This window comes from Rhineura floridana, chromosome 5, assembly GCF_030035675.1.
Source record: "Rhineura floridana isolate rRhiFlo1 chromosome 5, rRhiFlo1.hap2, whole genome shotgun sequence".
Classification (NCBI taxonomy): Eukaryota; Metazoa; Chordata; class Lepidosauria; order Squamata; family Rhineuridae; genus Rhineura; species Rhineura floridana.
The window spans coordinates 152,739,371-152,757,536 of record NC_084484.1 but is presented as its reverse complement, the minus strand read 5'-3'; the positions used below and the strand labels follow the sequence as shown (position 1 = coordinate 152,757,536).

Here is an 18,166-nt window from a genome sequence, read left to right as displayed (position 1 = left end):
CTGTTTATCCAGGTATTTACTGGCTGAAAGTCCTGTCCCCAGCAACCATTAAATTAATAGTTTGAGAGTAGGTGATTGTTTTTAGGAGTTTTAAACTCTTTTAATAATTTTTGTAAAAAGTAGAAATTATTAATATAGTATATTTAAGGCATACGGCATTTTACATCAAAAACAAACAAGAACAAACACAAACATTGAATATTACACATCATTACATACATAACAGAAGGTTAGACGGTTATACAATTACAGTTTAATTATACATCTATTTATTCAATTATTCAATTTCATTCAGGAGTTCATAAGGGGGGACAAGGGAGTTTTACTCATTCAAATTAAACATTGCCATAGTTCATTAGGAGTTTCATATAAAATCATACATTGTTAGAATAATCCATCCATGTAATTGCCTCTCCATGTAAGACACAAAAGGCCACAAAGTGGTGGCAATGTTCATAGGATTCTTTTCCCCTCCAGTCACCCGTATTTGATAAGTCAAGTTCTCAGATACAGCTATAAATAGAACTTTCTTAAACCAGTCATCCAGCTGGTAAGTTGATGCATCTTTCCAACCCTGAGCCACCACCAAACATGCCACAGTCATCATATAGGCAACCAATGTCTTATAAGGTAGCCCAAAGTTTTGATCAACAAATAAAGAAAGCAAACATAATCTAGAATCCAAATAAACCTCTTGTCCAACGATTATACTGATTTCCTTCACCGCCAGGTCCCAAAATTCCTGCACATATTTACATTCCCATGTCATGTAAAAATATGTGCCTCTCTCTCCAAGGCCCCACCAGCACAAGGGAGGCAGAAAATGTAACATATGTGATAACTGAACTGGGGTTAAATACCACCGATGGGCTATTTTCAATGAATTTTCTCAAATGCTGGTGAAAACCGAGAAAAAGGGGTGAGATGACCAACCGTTACTCCAAGAAGACGGGTCTATCAGATCCCAAGCCATCCGAAGGGTTCCCATAGGTGAAAATTGCACAATTAAGAATTGAAAATATATTCTAGAAATATATTGTTTTGTTTTGGTATTGACATGTTTGATGATCTGGGCTCCTTTGGAGGAAGGTGCAGGATATACATTTAATAAATAATATAAGAAATAATAATGTGCAAACACAGCCACTACGTCTGTGTTTTGCCCCATCCGTTCTTCCTGCATTGAAGCAGCCTCTTGCTTGGCACATCTGTGCTGCACAGTGGCAACACAATGGTATTGATGGTGGCAGCTGCATCATAGGCAGTAATATCATCCTCAGGCAGCAGTGCTGGAATGTTGGCATCTGGTTCTGTCACCTGCTTCATCCATGCAGCAGCTCATTGCATCAGACTATGGCAAAAGCACATAACTTTATACACAAGGTAGATAGAATCCATCTGGTTTCTGTTACTTATATCCAGTCATTTCAGCAGTTATATGCATTATCTCAGGAAATACAAATTCACTGAGAACCAGTAACCGCTCAGAAAGGGTTGCCCAAAGATATTTTGCAGGCAGAGATGGAACAGCAAATGTCTCTCACACAAAGACTCACACACACACACAAATTAATAACATCCTTGGTTAAGACATTCTCATAGATTCCATTGTGATAATATTTGAATATCTGAAAAGCATCATTCCAGAAGATCAAGAAATGATAACCTATTTATTGATGGCAGCAAAAATAAAAATCTTGGAAAACTGAAAAAAAACTCTTCCACCATCAATAAATTCCTGCCTCACTAGAATTTGGGAAATGGCCTTTGGGACTAAATTTACAAATCTAATAAGCATGAGAGATGGCAGGGAAATAGAAGATACTTTTATTGGGAAATGAAGCTTGTTTATACTATACTGGAACAATAAGGTGCAAGAACAAATAAATCTGTATTCCCTATTAGGAGACATATAGAAATTATAGGAAACCTTATACTCTTTTATTATAGATCAAGCACTTTGTCATGTCATTTTAAATAAGCAAGAAATGTATCATATACATAGTTTTCTATTTATATACATTATAGTTATTAAAACAATGTTTATCCATCTAATTCACTGATTAAGCTTTTTAGAAATAAGTATTATTCTAGACAATGATTGTTTATGTAATATTGTCTTACGATCATTCTCCTTTTTGTAACTGGAACCCTCAGTGAAGATGCTGATAATAATAAAAATAAAAGGGAAAAGGGCCCTTTGTGTACACACACATATCAAGAGGCATAGTAACACAAGCTAGTCAAGTGATTGGCACCTGAGATAGAAAATGCCATAAGTACCTCTCCCTGGGAATAAAAATACAATAAGAATGAATCAAATAACAATTTTCTGCCCTCTGATAATGCCCAAACTAAACTGGGTGATGTGGCCACCTCACTCTGCCTAATGGTAGGGCCAGGCATCCCAATGCTGCAAAGCTCTTCTGCTGATCTCTCTGAAGGTTTGTTGTGGAACCCACAGACAGCTGTACTGCCTTAGTCAAGCATAGGGATGACAGAGAATTCTGATGAAAACAAACAGGAACTGAAATTGCCAATGGTGACTTATTCATCCCATGTCTGGAACAGAAATCAGTCCAGCAAATGCAATTAGTATTCATTGTTGTTTTTAGTCCACAAACAATATGGGCTAGGAATACATAATTGATTACTCACCCCCACCCCAATTTGCACAACATTTCCTTAGCATTGAAATGAATGGTGTGGAATAATACAATTAATTATGTAAAATAATTAGAGACAAATAATGTAGTTTTTGTCAGAAGCCAAACTGCAGTGGAATAGAAACAGCACTGCATGAATACGGAGCAGAGTGGAAACTGATTTACTTCAAGCATAAATACTGGTGTTTTAAAATGTCACTGGGAAGAGGATTTTCCAAACTTTAGATTGTTTTCTCACCCTCCCTTTCTAGATAAAATTGCCACAAGTGTTATTTGGCACCTGCAATTTGTTAAGATGCCTATGACAAGTCATTGGGCCCTGCAAGACTCTGTTTGAACACTGAGGTCAGCTATGTAAAACAACTGTGTGTGTCATAAATTGTTGTTGGGGGTAGACATACCCAGGGAAGCTGGGAGATCTAGCTGGAATGGCTGCCAAACTGTGTCCTGTTTAACAATTGTGTTTCTTGGCCTGTCAGATTGCATAGTGGGACTGGTATGTATTAGGTGGCTGGCTTTTATAAAGCTCAAGTGGTTTTATCTTGCTGTGTTGCTAGAAATGAGGTCAGTGAATTCCTTGAGATTTGAAGCCTTGCGATAAAATTCTATTTCTTCTTCTTGACAGTTGTGTGAAACACAAACTCACTCATTTGCAGCCTCAGCTGAGGTTTCAGCATCAGTATGCTAAAGGGTTATTTAATTATTTCAGGCTTGACTACATTTCACACACACACAAACACTTTTCTGTGGAAATGTCACAACATGTCTTTTGTAATATCCATTGTGGTAACTAATGGTCAAATTTCTCCAAATCACAATAAACCATTGTTGTCTCCCAAATGGGTTCGTTGCCCGGTGCGCAGTACAGCCAAAAGACCACACCCAGGTTGAAGGGTCCAACAAGCTTTATTTCATTCTGGCCAGAAGAGGTGCAAGGCGATAATTCGCAAAACAAGCACACCCCTTATGGGGGGGGGGGAGGTACTACACTTTTATACAATGCAAGCAAAAATTCATGACAGATTCTAATTGGCCCCCTAATGCCATCCTGCCACCTTTCCATTGGTTCATCTTCTAACTTATACATGCCCATTATTTCTTATGCACCCAGCACATTAATTTCTCCACCCATATCTGCATTCCAAGCTAGCCATCACACAACAGCTTCCCAGCACGTATTTTTGCTTATAAGCTTCAGCAGGGCATGTAACTTCTCTAGGCCTTGTAACATTTAGTTTCTCTTCTGTGCGTTTTTCTTAAAAACGCTGGCTCTTGAGTCATCACCATGGCTTATAAACAATTGCTTATCATGACAAGAATTAATTTAGGTGAGCCTCAGATCCTCACACTCCCCACCCTTCTTACAGCACTGTCATTAGGAGGATTACAGAAGCATTCTCTTCTGTTTTCGATTAACTACAGCTTATTTCATCCAGATCTGACAAACTATAGTCCTTTTTAATTATGGTTTGTTGAAACAAGCCAACTTCAAACCACAGTTTAAGAAGTTGGCTTGTTTCAACAAACCATAATTAAGATGAACTGCAGTTGATTAAAACATGCTAAGTAACAGATGGGGCAGTGGGGCTTACCTGACCTCCTGACAGCTGAGTGCTGCTTACTGAAAGAGAGGACAAGGTGGGGAGGTTGGTGTGGTGCAAGCCCACTGGCAAAGCCAGTACTGTGTTCTGGCCAGTGCATTTGCACCATGCTGACTTCCCTGCTACCTCTCCATTCTCCCTCCTGGTAAACAGCAATTCAGCTGTTGGGGGGTCAGGTAAACACCATATCATCCATTACTGCTATGCATGCAGCCATGTACCCATGGCAGCAGCAATTTTGTTCCCCACACAAGCCCCTAGGAGGGATGCACAACATCACATCATGCCCCTCCTTGGGCATTTACAGCCATATTTAGAATGCCTATGTGCTGATTGCAGTGGCAGCAAAGCTTCTTATTGACTTGCGGCAGCTATTACTCATGGGGGGTCTTAAGAGGTTTGACACAGAGCTTGGAAAAGTTACTTTTTTGAACTACAACTCCCATCAGCCCCAGCCAGCATGGCCACTGGATTGGGCTGATGGGAGTTGTAGTTCAAAAAAGTAACTTTTCCAAGCTCTTGAAGTAAGATTGAGGAAACTTTTTCCACTAGAGAGCCATATTCCCTCATGGGCAACCATCTGGGGGTGCATACCAGTGGGGGGCATGCCCAGAGGCAATAGCAGGTGGAGCAACAGATATGACTCTTATCTTTTATACAGTAGGCTACATTACAGCTGCACACAAGTCAGAGGTTTCTACACATGTGAGCCCACACCATCTCCATTCAGGAAAGCAAAAGCATGATCACAGCTCAAGGGCACATGCCAGCACCTTGGACAGCTCCTTGAAGGTTCAGACTAAAACCCGGAGCAGATTCACTGCCCCACTGACATCAAACACCAATCTCCACTGCTTTCCAGCCAGCAGGAGGGCCCGATGGAAATTTTCATAAAGCAGCCTTTCCCAACCTGGTATCCTCCATATGTTTTGGACTTCAGCTCCCATCATCCCTGAATATTGGCCATGCTGGCTAGGACTGATGGGAGTTGTAGTCCAAAACATCTGGAGGGCACCTGGTTGGGGAAGGCTGTCATCAGAGATTCAATGCACAGACTATTTCTGTGCTGAAAACAGTGGCAATTGCATCCAATTCTCTTTTGAGCTAGGCAAGCCAGTGGTGATAACCCATCCACTTGCCTATTGGCTTTTACTTTTGCTCAAGGCTGTTGTCATTGCAGTTCTCCCTCTTCCTCCCTCCCTCCCTCCCCTGGCAGTTTTCACAGTGACAGCATCAGGAGGTGCCACCACTCCATGGGTAATAAGCACTTTCTTTAAAAACATATATAAATGTGTCACCGTTAAACTTAGGCATTACACTTCCACAGTGACATCTTTCATGTTCAAGGAGGGAGAATTCTTGTGGGGCGATTTAGCTGTCGCTTGTTAGGGAAAGGATTGCAGGATGGATGTGTCTGGCTGTGTGGCACAGTTGATTCAAAATGTGAACGCATAGCTATTTTAAGTTCTACTCCAGAAAAATAACCTTAAAAAAAAATCCTTAATAAGTGTCTCTTTGGCATCCCAGAGCTGAATTTTCTGAAGCACCTTTCCCAATGCTAACTCTCTGAAATGATCCTTGTCGTTGCACGACAGCCTGAATCCTTTTGTTCTTTTATATCTTCAGATGCATCACATAGATTCTTCTGCTCACAGGAGGCCTTGCAATTGCCTTGATATGAGGAAGAAACTCAGTCTGGAACCAGGTTGAGGATTTATGCCCAGGAGGCAGGCAGGAAAAGGGCTGGAGTGTTATCTCTGCTGTCCACTCTACATTTATTTATTTATTTATTTATTTAGCAAGATTTATGTATTGCTTAATTTTTAAAAATCTGTAAGCAGTTTACATCAAATAGTATCAAATATTCATGAAAAACAGCACCAAAAACAGACCTTAAAAACAGTAGACATGAACTGTGGTTCCCAGGGTTCTGTGGTCTTCAGATTGCATACACTGGATTCTAGTATTATTAATTAATTAATTAATTAAATTCATATCCCACCATTCCTCCCAATGGAGTCCAGGGTAGCAAACAACAAGCAATAAAACAATAAAGACATCTTAAAGACATCTTTAATGGAAAATGAAGATTTTTCCAGCATGAGATGGCGGTAGGAGCAACAGCTACGGGCGAGGGAGCTCCACAACGAATGGCTTTTATACGGTAATTTCTCCCTTGTTGGAGGTTACAATGCATTGGAAAATACGGGGCAGCCTCCCCCCTTCTTATGCCGTCACCCTTGGACCCGACCTGGACGCCAGCTATCAGAAATGCGATGTGAGACTTCCACCTGCGCTGGGCCGCCGCCGCCGTTTCTTGTTTGCCGGGTTGGAGCTGGGGGTGGGCTGCGGCCCTTCGGCAGGCCTGGCGCCGCGGCCTATCTTCGGGAGACGGCGTTGCTGGCTGCGGCGGTTTTCCAATGGCTGCTGGGGTTGGGGCGCGCCCCTGCAGCCCCCGCTGTCCTGCCGTGTCGACCTTTGTTTGTTCCGCCTTGTGTCGGCCACGTTTGCCTCTCGGCGCCTTTGCCTTTGGCTTCTTGGGGAGAACTTTCCTGTTGGTCGCGTCTTCATGGGGCCTGTTTGTGCCGCCCCCTGTCTAATATTTAAGGACACACCTCAGTTGTATGAAGCCAATGACAATCAGGCAATGGCAAAAGGCATGGGACTCCTAAGTGAGCCACAGTTAGATTTTTAATGATGCAACTGCACCAGGGTCCATGCCTGCAAGGGAGGGGTGGACTCTGAACTTTTATTTAAAGAAAAAGTAGACTGAGCCACCCAGGTACTTTTTGGCATTTCGGGATGGAACATCTTCACCTCGAGCCAGCCCAAGACATTTTGCTGCCTAGGATGAAGGACAAGATGGCTCTCATCCTACCATTCCACATTCTGAAGCCAACTGGACTAGCAGCTGATTCTCACAGCATCCTCCACCACACCTGAGGGCAGCAGTCTACCTTTCGAGGGGGCAGGGCACATGGCACACACCACTCTGTCTTATTTATATAGTTATTAAAATCATTTCTACACCCTCTTATATATTTATTAAAAATATGTCAAAGCAGTTTTCAATCTTAAAGCATTAAGGAGAACATTACAAAATATCAAAATAAAACTTGCCAAATGAAGGCCAAGTGCAAAATATTCTCTTACAGATAAAAATCAAATGCAAAAATACAATAGCACTCCCCATATACAGCATCATTAGCGACTAAACAAAATAACTTGTATAGAAGCTGCCTCCCACTCCCCTCCTCCCACAGCAACATTGCCTAAATAAATCCCGAGCAATCTTCCACATGCTAACCTCGCTATCAAGCATTTCCACCAACCCCACAGATAACACAGCTAATCCCCAGCCAGCCATTTGTCACAAATGAAATGCTTGCATAAAGCAGGCTTCTTCCCACCACAGGGGTGGGGGGTAGGGGAGAAACCTCTGTTTGTATGGCATACTGACCTTGAAAGGAGGGGCATGTGGGAGGCTTGCTGATCCTTTTTGGTGGTTGGAAGGATCAGTGTGGGACAGGCTTGCCACGCCTCCCTGTGCTCCTTTTTTCCAGCTTTTCATGTCATAAAGCAGCCTTCTCTCCCCCACCCTGGGGCTGGAAGAAGCCTGCTTTATGCAGACATTGGATTGGACAGAGACTGCTCTGTCACACAGCGATGAAGGGAAAAAACATTTGCTGCCATGTGCCTGTTTCTTGGAAGAGGGATGTGCATGCAGTGAAAGCAGGCAGACCTGTTTTTTTTCTTTATCACTGTGTGATGGAGCAGTCCTTGCCAGATCCGCCATCTGCACACCATAAAGTAGGCTCCTCTCCTTCTGCCCTCAGCAGGGACTAGGGATGGGATCCATTGGCCAATGCCACTTGGGAAGCATTCCATCTATCTTAACAACCAGTATCAATTCAAGTTTGTTCTTTGTCCACTATCCCTTGCTTTTACTGGTCTGGGTTTTTTCCTCCCAAAAAATCAATATTTTGTTTTTTTTTACAATAATTTTTATTCAAATTTTCATAAAACATAGAAAACAAAATCATAAAACATTCAAAGACAAAAAACAAAACAAAACAAAAACGATTAAACAAAAAAAAATAAAATGTTGACTTCCCATTTGTCACATATCAAATCAGTTATAGGTCTACAATATATAACAATCCTGTCTCTTAAATCATATTATAAAATCACTTTCCTCCAGTAGTTATCTTAATTAATCATCAAATCTCATAAACATTACTTTATTCTTTCCACAAAAAGTCAAAGAGAGGTTTCAATTCTTTAAGAAATATATCTATCAATTTTTCTCCAAATAAACATGTCAATTAATCCATCTCGTTAATAATTATAATAATCTTATTGTCATAACCATAGTCCAAATAAACATTTCGATTAATCCATCTCATCAGAATCTGTTAGGTCCAATAATTTCAATAGCCATTATTCCATTATCCCTATTAGTTCCATCTTCCTTCTTCAATAGTCCTGTTAAGTCCAGTAATTTCAGTGTCCAATCTTCCATTATCAGTATTCCATAATAATCTTGCTGTTGTAGCCATAGTCATATAATAAGAGTCTGATGGGAATTTCCTCTATCCCAAATATTTTCTTGCCATCCATTCTGAATAAGTTGCTGAAATACTGTTGTAAAGTCATATCTGTGTTCTTCTTTTTTACAAAATGCACTGGCTCATCTCTTAAGAGTTTTTCCATTGTCACATGGCTGCAGTTAATTCCATAGATTTTCTCTATATCAAGCTCCATCACATCATTCCAGTCCAGAAGATTATCCAAGCCATTGATAACTTTATCTCTAATATCTTCATTAATTTCTTCAGAGATAACATTAAATTCCAAACAGTAGATTTTATTTCTAAAATCCATAAACTCCAGATCTTTTTCCAATTCCACATTTGTTCCAATCTCCAGGGCTTGTATCTTCCCTTTATTTTTTCTTTTCTCATCTCTGATCTCATTCTCCTCTCTCACAGGATCCCCTATTTCTTTAAGCTCCTGCGTCATTTTGCTCAGTTCAATTTTCAGCTCCTTACTACCCTGTCGCAGGGTTTGTTTCGTTATCTCAATCTCATCCATTATTTTCTGAAACATAATTACTTCCAGATTCTCAGCCACTTTCTTGATTGCCATTTTTAAAACCACGAAAACAAAGCAAAACAAAAATAAAGAAGAACCACTTCTTATTTCAGCAACAATTGGGTTAATATTCCAGGCTTGATGACATCACAGTATAAACAGAGCAACCTGCCTTATCTCTCTATGTTCAAGAATGCAAAACAAATTTAGTTCCCAGCATCAAAACAGTTAGTGGCGTCGTGAAGAAGCAGATTCGTCAAAATAAAATAGACCAAAAAGAGAATAGTCCCAGACAATATAATATTCCTCGGAATAGAAATCAGGAATAGAAATCCCTCTTCTGTTTATTATCTTTAGAATGCACTTCCAGGACAGCTTTTTGCGACAGAAACAGAGATAAGCTGTTAATTTCGTGAATAACAGAGAAGAGCTATATCTCACCCAGAAGTTGTCCAAAGCCGATCAATCTGACAAATCTCCTTTTGCTGCAACAATTTAAACCAAGTAAAAAAAATAATAGAAAGAAGGGTGCTTGCCTGTTAGTCCGTTCTCTCTTTAAAGAAAAGATAAACGTATCGCTTAAGCAGATAGAGCTTGTTAGGAAGTCCGTCCGGCATTGTTGGCTGGACCTTATCTCATAAATTAATGAAATCCAGTCCTCCCAACAAAAACAGGCTTTTGAGGTTGATCTCTACGTTTCTCCCTGCCCGGGAGAAATTTCATCAGTCAAAAAAAAAATGTTCTGACTGATTTATATCTGAATAAGCTTCTTTTGAGGCGGGAACCCGTCCCAAAAGCAGGCACAAGCGAAGTCACCCTTCCCGGAAGTCCCAAAAAATCAATATTTTGAAAGGAAATACCAATATTTTGAAAGGAAAGTGGTTTTGCATCCTCCTCCACTATTATAGGCTATTATAGGCTTAGCTTGCTTCTTCCCTGCTTGGAGCTTGGATTATTCAAGGGGGTGGCAGAGAGAGAGAGAGAGAGAGAGAGATGTACTGCTGTGCTATGAGTAAAATCAATAAAAGAACAATATATTTGATGGAATATTCACAGGGGGGAAATCCATTGTCATGTGAAAGCTGCTGAAGTTCAGAGCAAACAGGATCGCTCCACAGAGATGGAGAATATGAGGACCACTGTAAAATCAGAGGGACTGCTCTGTTACACAGGAATGCCAGGAAAAAATGGTCTTCCTGCTTTGTCTGTATGTGCACCCCTCTTCCAGAGAACAGACGTATACAGCAGAAGCAAGCAGACCTTTTTTCTGATGCTTCCTTTGCCAGGAGGGAACAGGCACATACAGCCAAGCTGAACAGGATTTAACCCCCTCTCATCTGCTGTCAAGCAGGGATTGAATCCTTATTTATTGCATTTGTATACCACCCCATAGCCAAAGCTCTCTGGGCAGTTTACAACAATTAAAAACATTAAAAACAAATATACAAATTTAAAAACACATTTTTTAAAAAAGCAATTTAAAAACACATGCTAAAATGCCTGGGAGAAGAGGAAAGTCTTGACCTGGCACCAAAAAGATAACAGTGTTGGAGCCCCTGGCAGGCCAAGATTGGCCCATGGGCCGGAGGTTCCCCACCCTTGATCTAGGGCAATACAGTCTCATAAAAACAGCAACAGTACCTTGCGGCTTCACACACCCTGGAATTTTCACAGCTAGAGGCAGTTGCCTCACTCTAAGTTGCTAAGGATAGAGCCTGCCCTGTCTAGACCTCCACTGGCTTAGGTATGCAGTGGAGCTGACACCTCCACACAGCTCTCACCAGCTTCCTCTCTTGCCCTATGCTTATTGATCTCCTCAGACAAGGCCTCTGCCCAGCTCCATTGCCCTCCTCAGAAGGAGGCAGGGCCAGCTCAGTGTTTTCTTTTACGGCCTTTGGAACAGAAACTTAAATGATATCCAGATTCAGGCTTAATTGAGCTGCCCTCACTGTCCTCCTGCCTGTCAGCATTGTGATATCTGGAAAGAAACACATTTATTTAAGAAACTGTGACCAATTTCTCCTTAGCCAGTGCCCCAATAGTGGCATCATCTGAATAATATTAATAATCTAGCCATATGGATAAAAATTGCACGTTGATGACTGTGGCGTGGAAACAATAAATTTGAGGACTGGGCATCAGGTATCAGTAATAGAGTTTCTGCTCTGGTATTTCACTCAGGAACAAGGTGATTTAAGGTGCCTATTGTCTCACAGAAAATGTTAGGTTGTCAAATCACATGTATAAAACAGTAATCTGAGAGTATCAAGCAACCTATCCACTATTTGCTAGTGACTGAAAGATCCATAAAACTACAATATTAAATTAAATGCTTACTGCTATGCCATACTGGAACCCTTCCCATGAGAGTAAAGTTTTGTTTTGATGGGCTGGTGCTTTTCCCCCTACAAGTAAATTCACTGTGTGCCAATTCTTTTTCCAAAAACAGAGGCAAGTCCCAAGAGCCTTATAACTGTGAAAAGCTGTGTCCATACATATAAAGTCACTGATTACAGCCTTGGGTATTCTTTATTGCTTCTTGCAGGACACCCTAAACAAAGGTCATCTGCTCCAAGGAATGGATTTTCTACAAAGCCTGACTTGCAGACTCGAGAGGCTGAGCGGCAGCTCATCCAGCAAATGAAGAAAAAGTGTGATGAACAGGACAGGAAATTCAGCTGCATCCAGGAGGAACTTAAGAGAACCGGCTGCGGTTTTGATGTTTTTGTGATAACAACGCAGCATTTCTTTCAGAAGGTAAGGGTTCTTGTGCTATCCATCTTCCAAATGTCCTTGGTGGTACTTAAAATCATGCAACATCATTTCCCATCATACCCAATGGCCTCTGAACAACCACAGCAGTTTGATGATTGCTGGGTAGAGAGGAGTGTAATCTCAGTCTGGACATGAAACTTAGACTAGGTGAGCACTGTTTTGTCAGAGGAGGAAAGATATAGAAGCAGTATTTTTCAGTTTAAAAAAGGAATATTGAGCAGGGCAACCTCAAATATAGTCATCAATCTTGCACCCCCTCTTCTGTCTTCAGTACAAGGTGGGTACATGGCGCAGAGTGAACAATGCACATTCAGTGTGCATTGGAAGACACTGAACTCATGCCAGATAACAATGCTTTATGGTTGCCTTGCTTAAAGCAGGAAAAAAGGCAAGAAGATCGTATCTGTGTGCTAACAGTTGTGTCTGCAATTGATCTTTTCATCACTTTGCTGTAGGAAGGCCAAGCTCCCAGATTATTGGTAAAAGAAAAGTGTGTGTGTTATATATAAAAAGAGAGAAACAAATACTGGCCATGGTACACATTCACATTCATTGGACACCATGGAGAATGTGCAATACTAGGAAGATAAGCAAGGAACTGTGTACTTTGTCTGTGAAAATAGTCTCTAAGTATAGAATATCCAGTGAAAATGGTCTCCAGGTTAAGAATATCCAGTTGATAGTTTAATGTGCTTCATATTCCCTCACATCATTTATCTGTGCAGCATACAACATTCTCTTTCAGTGCTGTTCATATGTGTGCATTGTCCAAAACATCTGGTGAATATGCACCAAGGCCAGTGTTCATGCACATTCTCATTAATCTGATAGTACCCACAATAGGGGTGTGTGTGTGTGTGTGTGTGTGTGTGTGTGTGTATCTTTTAGGGCAATTTATAGTCCTAATATTTACTGCTCATTTTCTTGAAAGATCCCAAGGATTAGTTTGACAATGCCACATCTGGGATAACAGAACTAGGCCACCATCTACTGCTCTCTTTGATAATTGCACCCTTAGGCTATTGAACGTGCTGCAATACCTGTAAATCAGTCTTCCCCAATCTGGTGTCTTCTATATGTTTTGGACTACAACTCCCATCAGCCTCAGCCAGCAGGGCCAATGGTACCAATAATGGCGCCCTTAAATATTAGACAGGCGCCATTTCTGTTATCTTTTCGGCACCTATTGAAGACCTTCCTCTTTCAACAAGTATTTTAAGTTGAGACATTATCCCAGTCTGAGTCTGTGTTGGAATCGCTTTTTAATATGTTTGTAAACCTTTTTTAAAAAATGTTTTTCAACTTTTTTCTTTTTTAGGATGTCTTCAACGCTTTTTTAAAAAATATTTTTAAAGATGCTTTGTTTTAACGTATTTTAAAGTCTGTTTTTATGATGTTTTAAAGAGTTTTTAGTTCTTTTGTTTGCCACCCTGGGCTCCTGCTGGGAGGAAGGGCGAGATATAAATTAAATCATAAATAAATAAATAAAATAATGGGCGCTGTAGTCCCAAACTTCTGGATTATAATGTATGACAATTTATTTTAATGATCATCACACAGGCAGGTAGAACATTTAATTACATGTAGGAATTGGGCAACGTGTGAATCTTCTCTTAGTTATGGCTTTCCCATTAGATGAACCCAGGGAGCGCTGCTGACTCAGCAGTATATGGGAAGAGTTTTACCTTTTCAGTATTGCTTTAGTTCAAGAACTGAAAGTGGAAAAAAGATTATGACTGTCTTGGCACTATAACCAGGCAAGAAAATGCCAGACAACTTTCTTGATCAATGAGCAGTCTAGAACTAAAGTAAAGAAATAAATACCATTTCAGCCAGGTCCAATGAACTCAGATGAGCATAGTATCTAATCTCTTCCTGCAGACATAGGTAACTTTAAAGCACTAAGATGAAAGACAGACATCTGAATCGCAATTAAAGTTATTGAGGGCAGGTAAGAGGGGCATCAGCAAGCTATAGGGCCAGGTATGATTGGACAGAAGCCACCACAAGGCTTCCTTTTTCCAGGATCTACTGCCTAGCATGAGTTTTAAATATTTTCTCAGAATGATTACTGCGAATTCTGGTCATGCACGGTCGTCTCATCACACATACATGAATGTACAGTCAATGATGTATTGTACTAAAAGGGAATAAGATGTCACATAAACAAATGTTTAGCAGTACCATCACACAAAGAAGCAGAATGAGGATGGTGGATTATTACAGCCTTAAATTTGTCACTTCCTTTAACATGTCTTAATAAATAGAATGCCACCTTTATTGTTTGCATTTGGTTTATAGCAGTGATGTAAATATTTCAGGAGAAGAAAATGGGGGAAATGGTTGCAAAATGAAACAAGAGCTAAAATTCCAAGTGATGTATATGTGTACATTTCTTGGCCAGCCAGATACCAAATTATACAAAAGGATAATTATTATTAATGACTTGGATGAGGAGATGCAGGGAATGCTTACCAAATTTGCAGATGATATAAAATTAGGAGGGATAGCTAATACCTTGGAGGAAAGAAACAAAATTCAAAGTGATCTTGATAGGCAGGAGCATTGGGCTGAAAACAATAGAATGAAATTTAACAGGGATAAGTACAAAGTTCTGATCAGCAGTACTACATGTGAGAAGGATCTTGCGATTGTTGTTGATCACAAGCGGAATATGAGCCAACACTGTGATGTGGCTCCAGAAATGGCAAATGCTAATTTAGGCTGCATTAACAGAAATATGAGAGCCAGTGTGGCGTAGTGGTTAAACTGCTGAACTACGACCTGGGAGACCAGGGTTCAAATCCCCACACAGCATGAAGCTCACTGGGTGACCTTGGGTCAGTCACTGCCTCTCAGCCTCAGAGGAAGACAATGGTAAACCCCCTCTGAATATCACTTACCATGAAAAGCCTATTCATAGGGTCGCCATAAGTCAGAATCGACTTGAAGGCAGTCTGTTTCCATTTCCAACAGAAATATAGTTTCCAAATTGCGTGAAGTACTAGTTCCCCTTATTTGGTGCTGCTTAGATCCTAGATCCTCTGTGGCGCAGAGTGGTAAGCGGCGGTAATGCAGCCGAAGCTCTGCTCACGGCCGGAGTTCGATTCCAACGAAAGGAGGAAGTCGAATCTCCGGTAAAAGGGGTCGAGGTCCACTCAGCCTTCCATCCATCCGTGGTTGGTAAAATGAGGACCCGATATATGCTGGGGGGTAAAGAAAGGCTGGGGACGGAACTGGCAATCCCACCCCAAATATATGGTCTGCCTAGTAAACGTCACAAGGCGTCACCCTAAGAGTCGGAAACGACTTGCACTACAAGTGCGGGGATACCTTTACCTTTTTAGGTCTCATCTTGAGTACTGTGTCCAGTTCTGGACACCACACTTTAAGAAGGATGCAGACAGACTAGAACAGCTTCAGAGGAGGGCAACAAGGATGATCAGTGGACTGGAAACTATGCCCTATGAGGAGAGATTGAAAGAACTGGGCATGTTTAGCCTTGAGAAGAGAAGACTGAGGGGAGATATGATAGCACACTTCAAGTACTTGAAAGGTTGTCACATAGAGGAGGGCCAGGATCTCTTCTCGATCATCCCAGAGTGCAGGACATGGAATAATGGGCTCAAGTTGCAGGAAGTCATATTTCAACTAAACATCAGGAAAAACTTCCTAACTGTTAGAGTGGTACGACAATAGACAAATATCCTAGGAAGGTGGTGGGCTCTCCAACATTGGAGGCATTCAAGAGGCAGCTGGATAGCCACCTATTGGGTATGCTTTAAGTTGGATTCCTGCACTGAGCAGGGGATTGGACTCGATGGCCTTATAAGCCCCTTCACTATTTTATGATTCTATGAGATTTTGCTGTTATCTCATGCATAAATACTTGGATATTGAAGGGAAATGAGTTTTTGGCACAGGCAGTTATTCATTTATACAGTGAATTATTATCACACCCATGGACCACTGTTTGTTAATTAGTTATTAGAAAGCTAATTAGGAAAGGTCAAAGTCTAGACTTTCCTCTTCTCCCAGGCATTTTAGCATGTGTTTTATATTGTTTTAAATTTTTAAATTGTGTTTTAAATTGTTTTTTAAAAGATGTATTTTTAAATTGTATGTTTTTAGTTACTGTAAACCTCCCAGAGAGCTTTGGCTATGGGGCGGTATACAAGTATAATAAATAAATAAATCTTGGATATGCAAATACAGTGACTATTGACTTACTATGAGGATATCACACTTAATGGAAAGTGGAATCTGCTTTGTGAACTGGCCTTGGTGCTGAAGATCCTGGCTGGGAGAACACACTAGATATTGTGAATGTGCGACTTTCTCCTTGGACATTAAAATAAATTGGCCATTTCATATCAAGACATCAGGAAATATCTAATATCAGTTACTGCCAACCCAGGGCAAGTTACGTTAGCCATATAATCAATGAAGAAATATTCTGGCCCAATTTCAAGCAGTTAAGCCTACTGCTGAAATCTCTGTGTTACAAGGGGAAATAGTGACATCTACTGGGAAAATAACATAAAACAGTGTGATAAGTGAGAGGATGGTTCCTATGTTAGTTCTAAGAGAATAACATGGTTGCTTTTAATTGGTCTATTTTTACTTAAATGACATAAAAACAAACGTTCAAGCCTCATGAGGCTTTTCTTTATTTCAAAATCAAAGGCAAAAGATCAAGTGGATTTAAAATTTTCATTCTGTTAGTTTTGCACTTTAAATATATACAGCATACTTCAGCTTTAAGAGCATGCAGAAGTCGGTCTCCCATCCAGGCACTGACCAGACCTCACCCTTCAGCAGGAAGCTGGCCTTATGTGCCTTCAGACCATAGCCATTCTTGGGCATTCATGAAATTTATCTGGGATTGTCAGCCTACACATATGAATGTCAACATTCACCACATTTTGAGTACTTGATGTAACTTGATAGCCCCTGACCACTGTTGTCCACGCACTGGTAGCCTCCAGGCTGAATTACTGTAATGCTGTCTCTGTGGGGCTGCCCTTGAGGTTGGTCCGGACGCTGCAGCTGGTGCAAAATGCAGCAGCAAGACTGCTCACTGGGGCAGGGTATCACCAGCATGTCACCCCACTGCTGAAAGAATTGCACTGGCTGCCTATTTGCTACCGGGGCCAAGTTCAAGGTCCTAGTTTTGGTGTACAAAGCCCTGTACAGCTCGGGACCAGGATACCTGAAAGACCATCTTATCCCTTATATACCCAGTCGATCACTGCACTCTGCAGGTGAGGGCCTCCTGCAGATACTATCTTATCAGGAGGTCCGTTTTGCACAATATAGTAAACGGACCTTTAGTGTGGCGGCACCTACCCTGTGGAATTCCCTCCCCTTGAATATTAGGCAGTTGCCATCTCTGCTATCTTTTCAGCACCTTTTGAAGACTTTCCTCTTTCAACAAGACTTTTAAGTTGAGACCTATCCCAGTCTGCGTCTGTGTTAGAATTGCTTGTTAATATGTGTTTTTTTAATAATATGTTTTTAACCCTTTTTTAAAGAAGTTTTTAAAGCTTTTTTAAAAATGTTTTTAATGTTTTGTTTCAATGTATTTTAAGATCTGTTTTTATTATGCTTAAAGGGTGGGATATAAATCAAATAATAAATAAATAAATAAATAAATAAACTTTTAACAAACCTTAACAATACATCTGACTCGGCACTGTTATTTTGTTTCACTCACAAGCGAAGCTGATACATGAGGCCAGAATTTTACTTTACTTTTAAATTTTTGCTAAGGTTTCCTTACATTTCATTACTGGCAATTATCTACTCAGAATCATGGAACAGTAGAGATGGAAGGGGCCTATAAGGCCATTGAATTCAATCCCTGCTCAATGCAGGAATCCAACCTAATGTATAACCAAAAGGGGGCTGTCCAGCTGCCTTTTGAATGCCTCCAATGTTGGAGAGCCCACCACCTCCCTAGGTAATTGGTTCCATTGTCGTACCGCTCTAACAGTTAGGAAATCTTCCCTGATGTTTAGCTGAAATCTG

The 18,166-nt window shown here is 40.7% G+C and overlaps 1 protein-coding gene across 1 annotated transcript in view; it reads left to right on the top strand.

Moving 5' to 3' along the window:
* MTUS2 (microtubule associated scaffold protein 2) overlaps positions 1–18,166 on the top strand; it is a 451,766-nt gene that overhangs the window by 353,155 nt on the left and 80,445 nt on the right. The window contains exon 7 of the mRNA XM_061628491.1: positions 11,907–12,118. Within this exon, the coding sequence (XP_061484475.1) occupies positions 11,907–12,118 (212 nt within the window). The remainder of the gene's footprint in view (positions 1–11,906; positions 12,119–18,166) is intronic.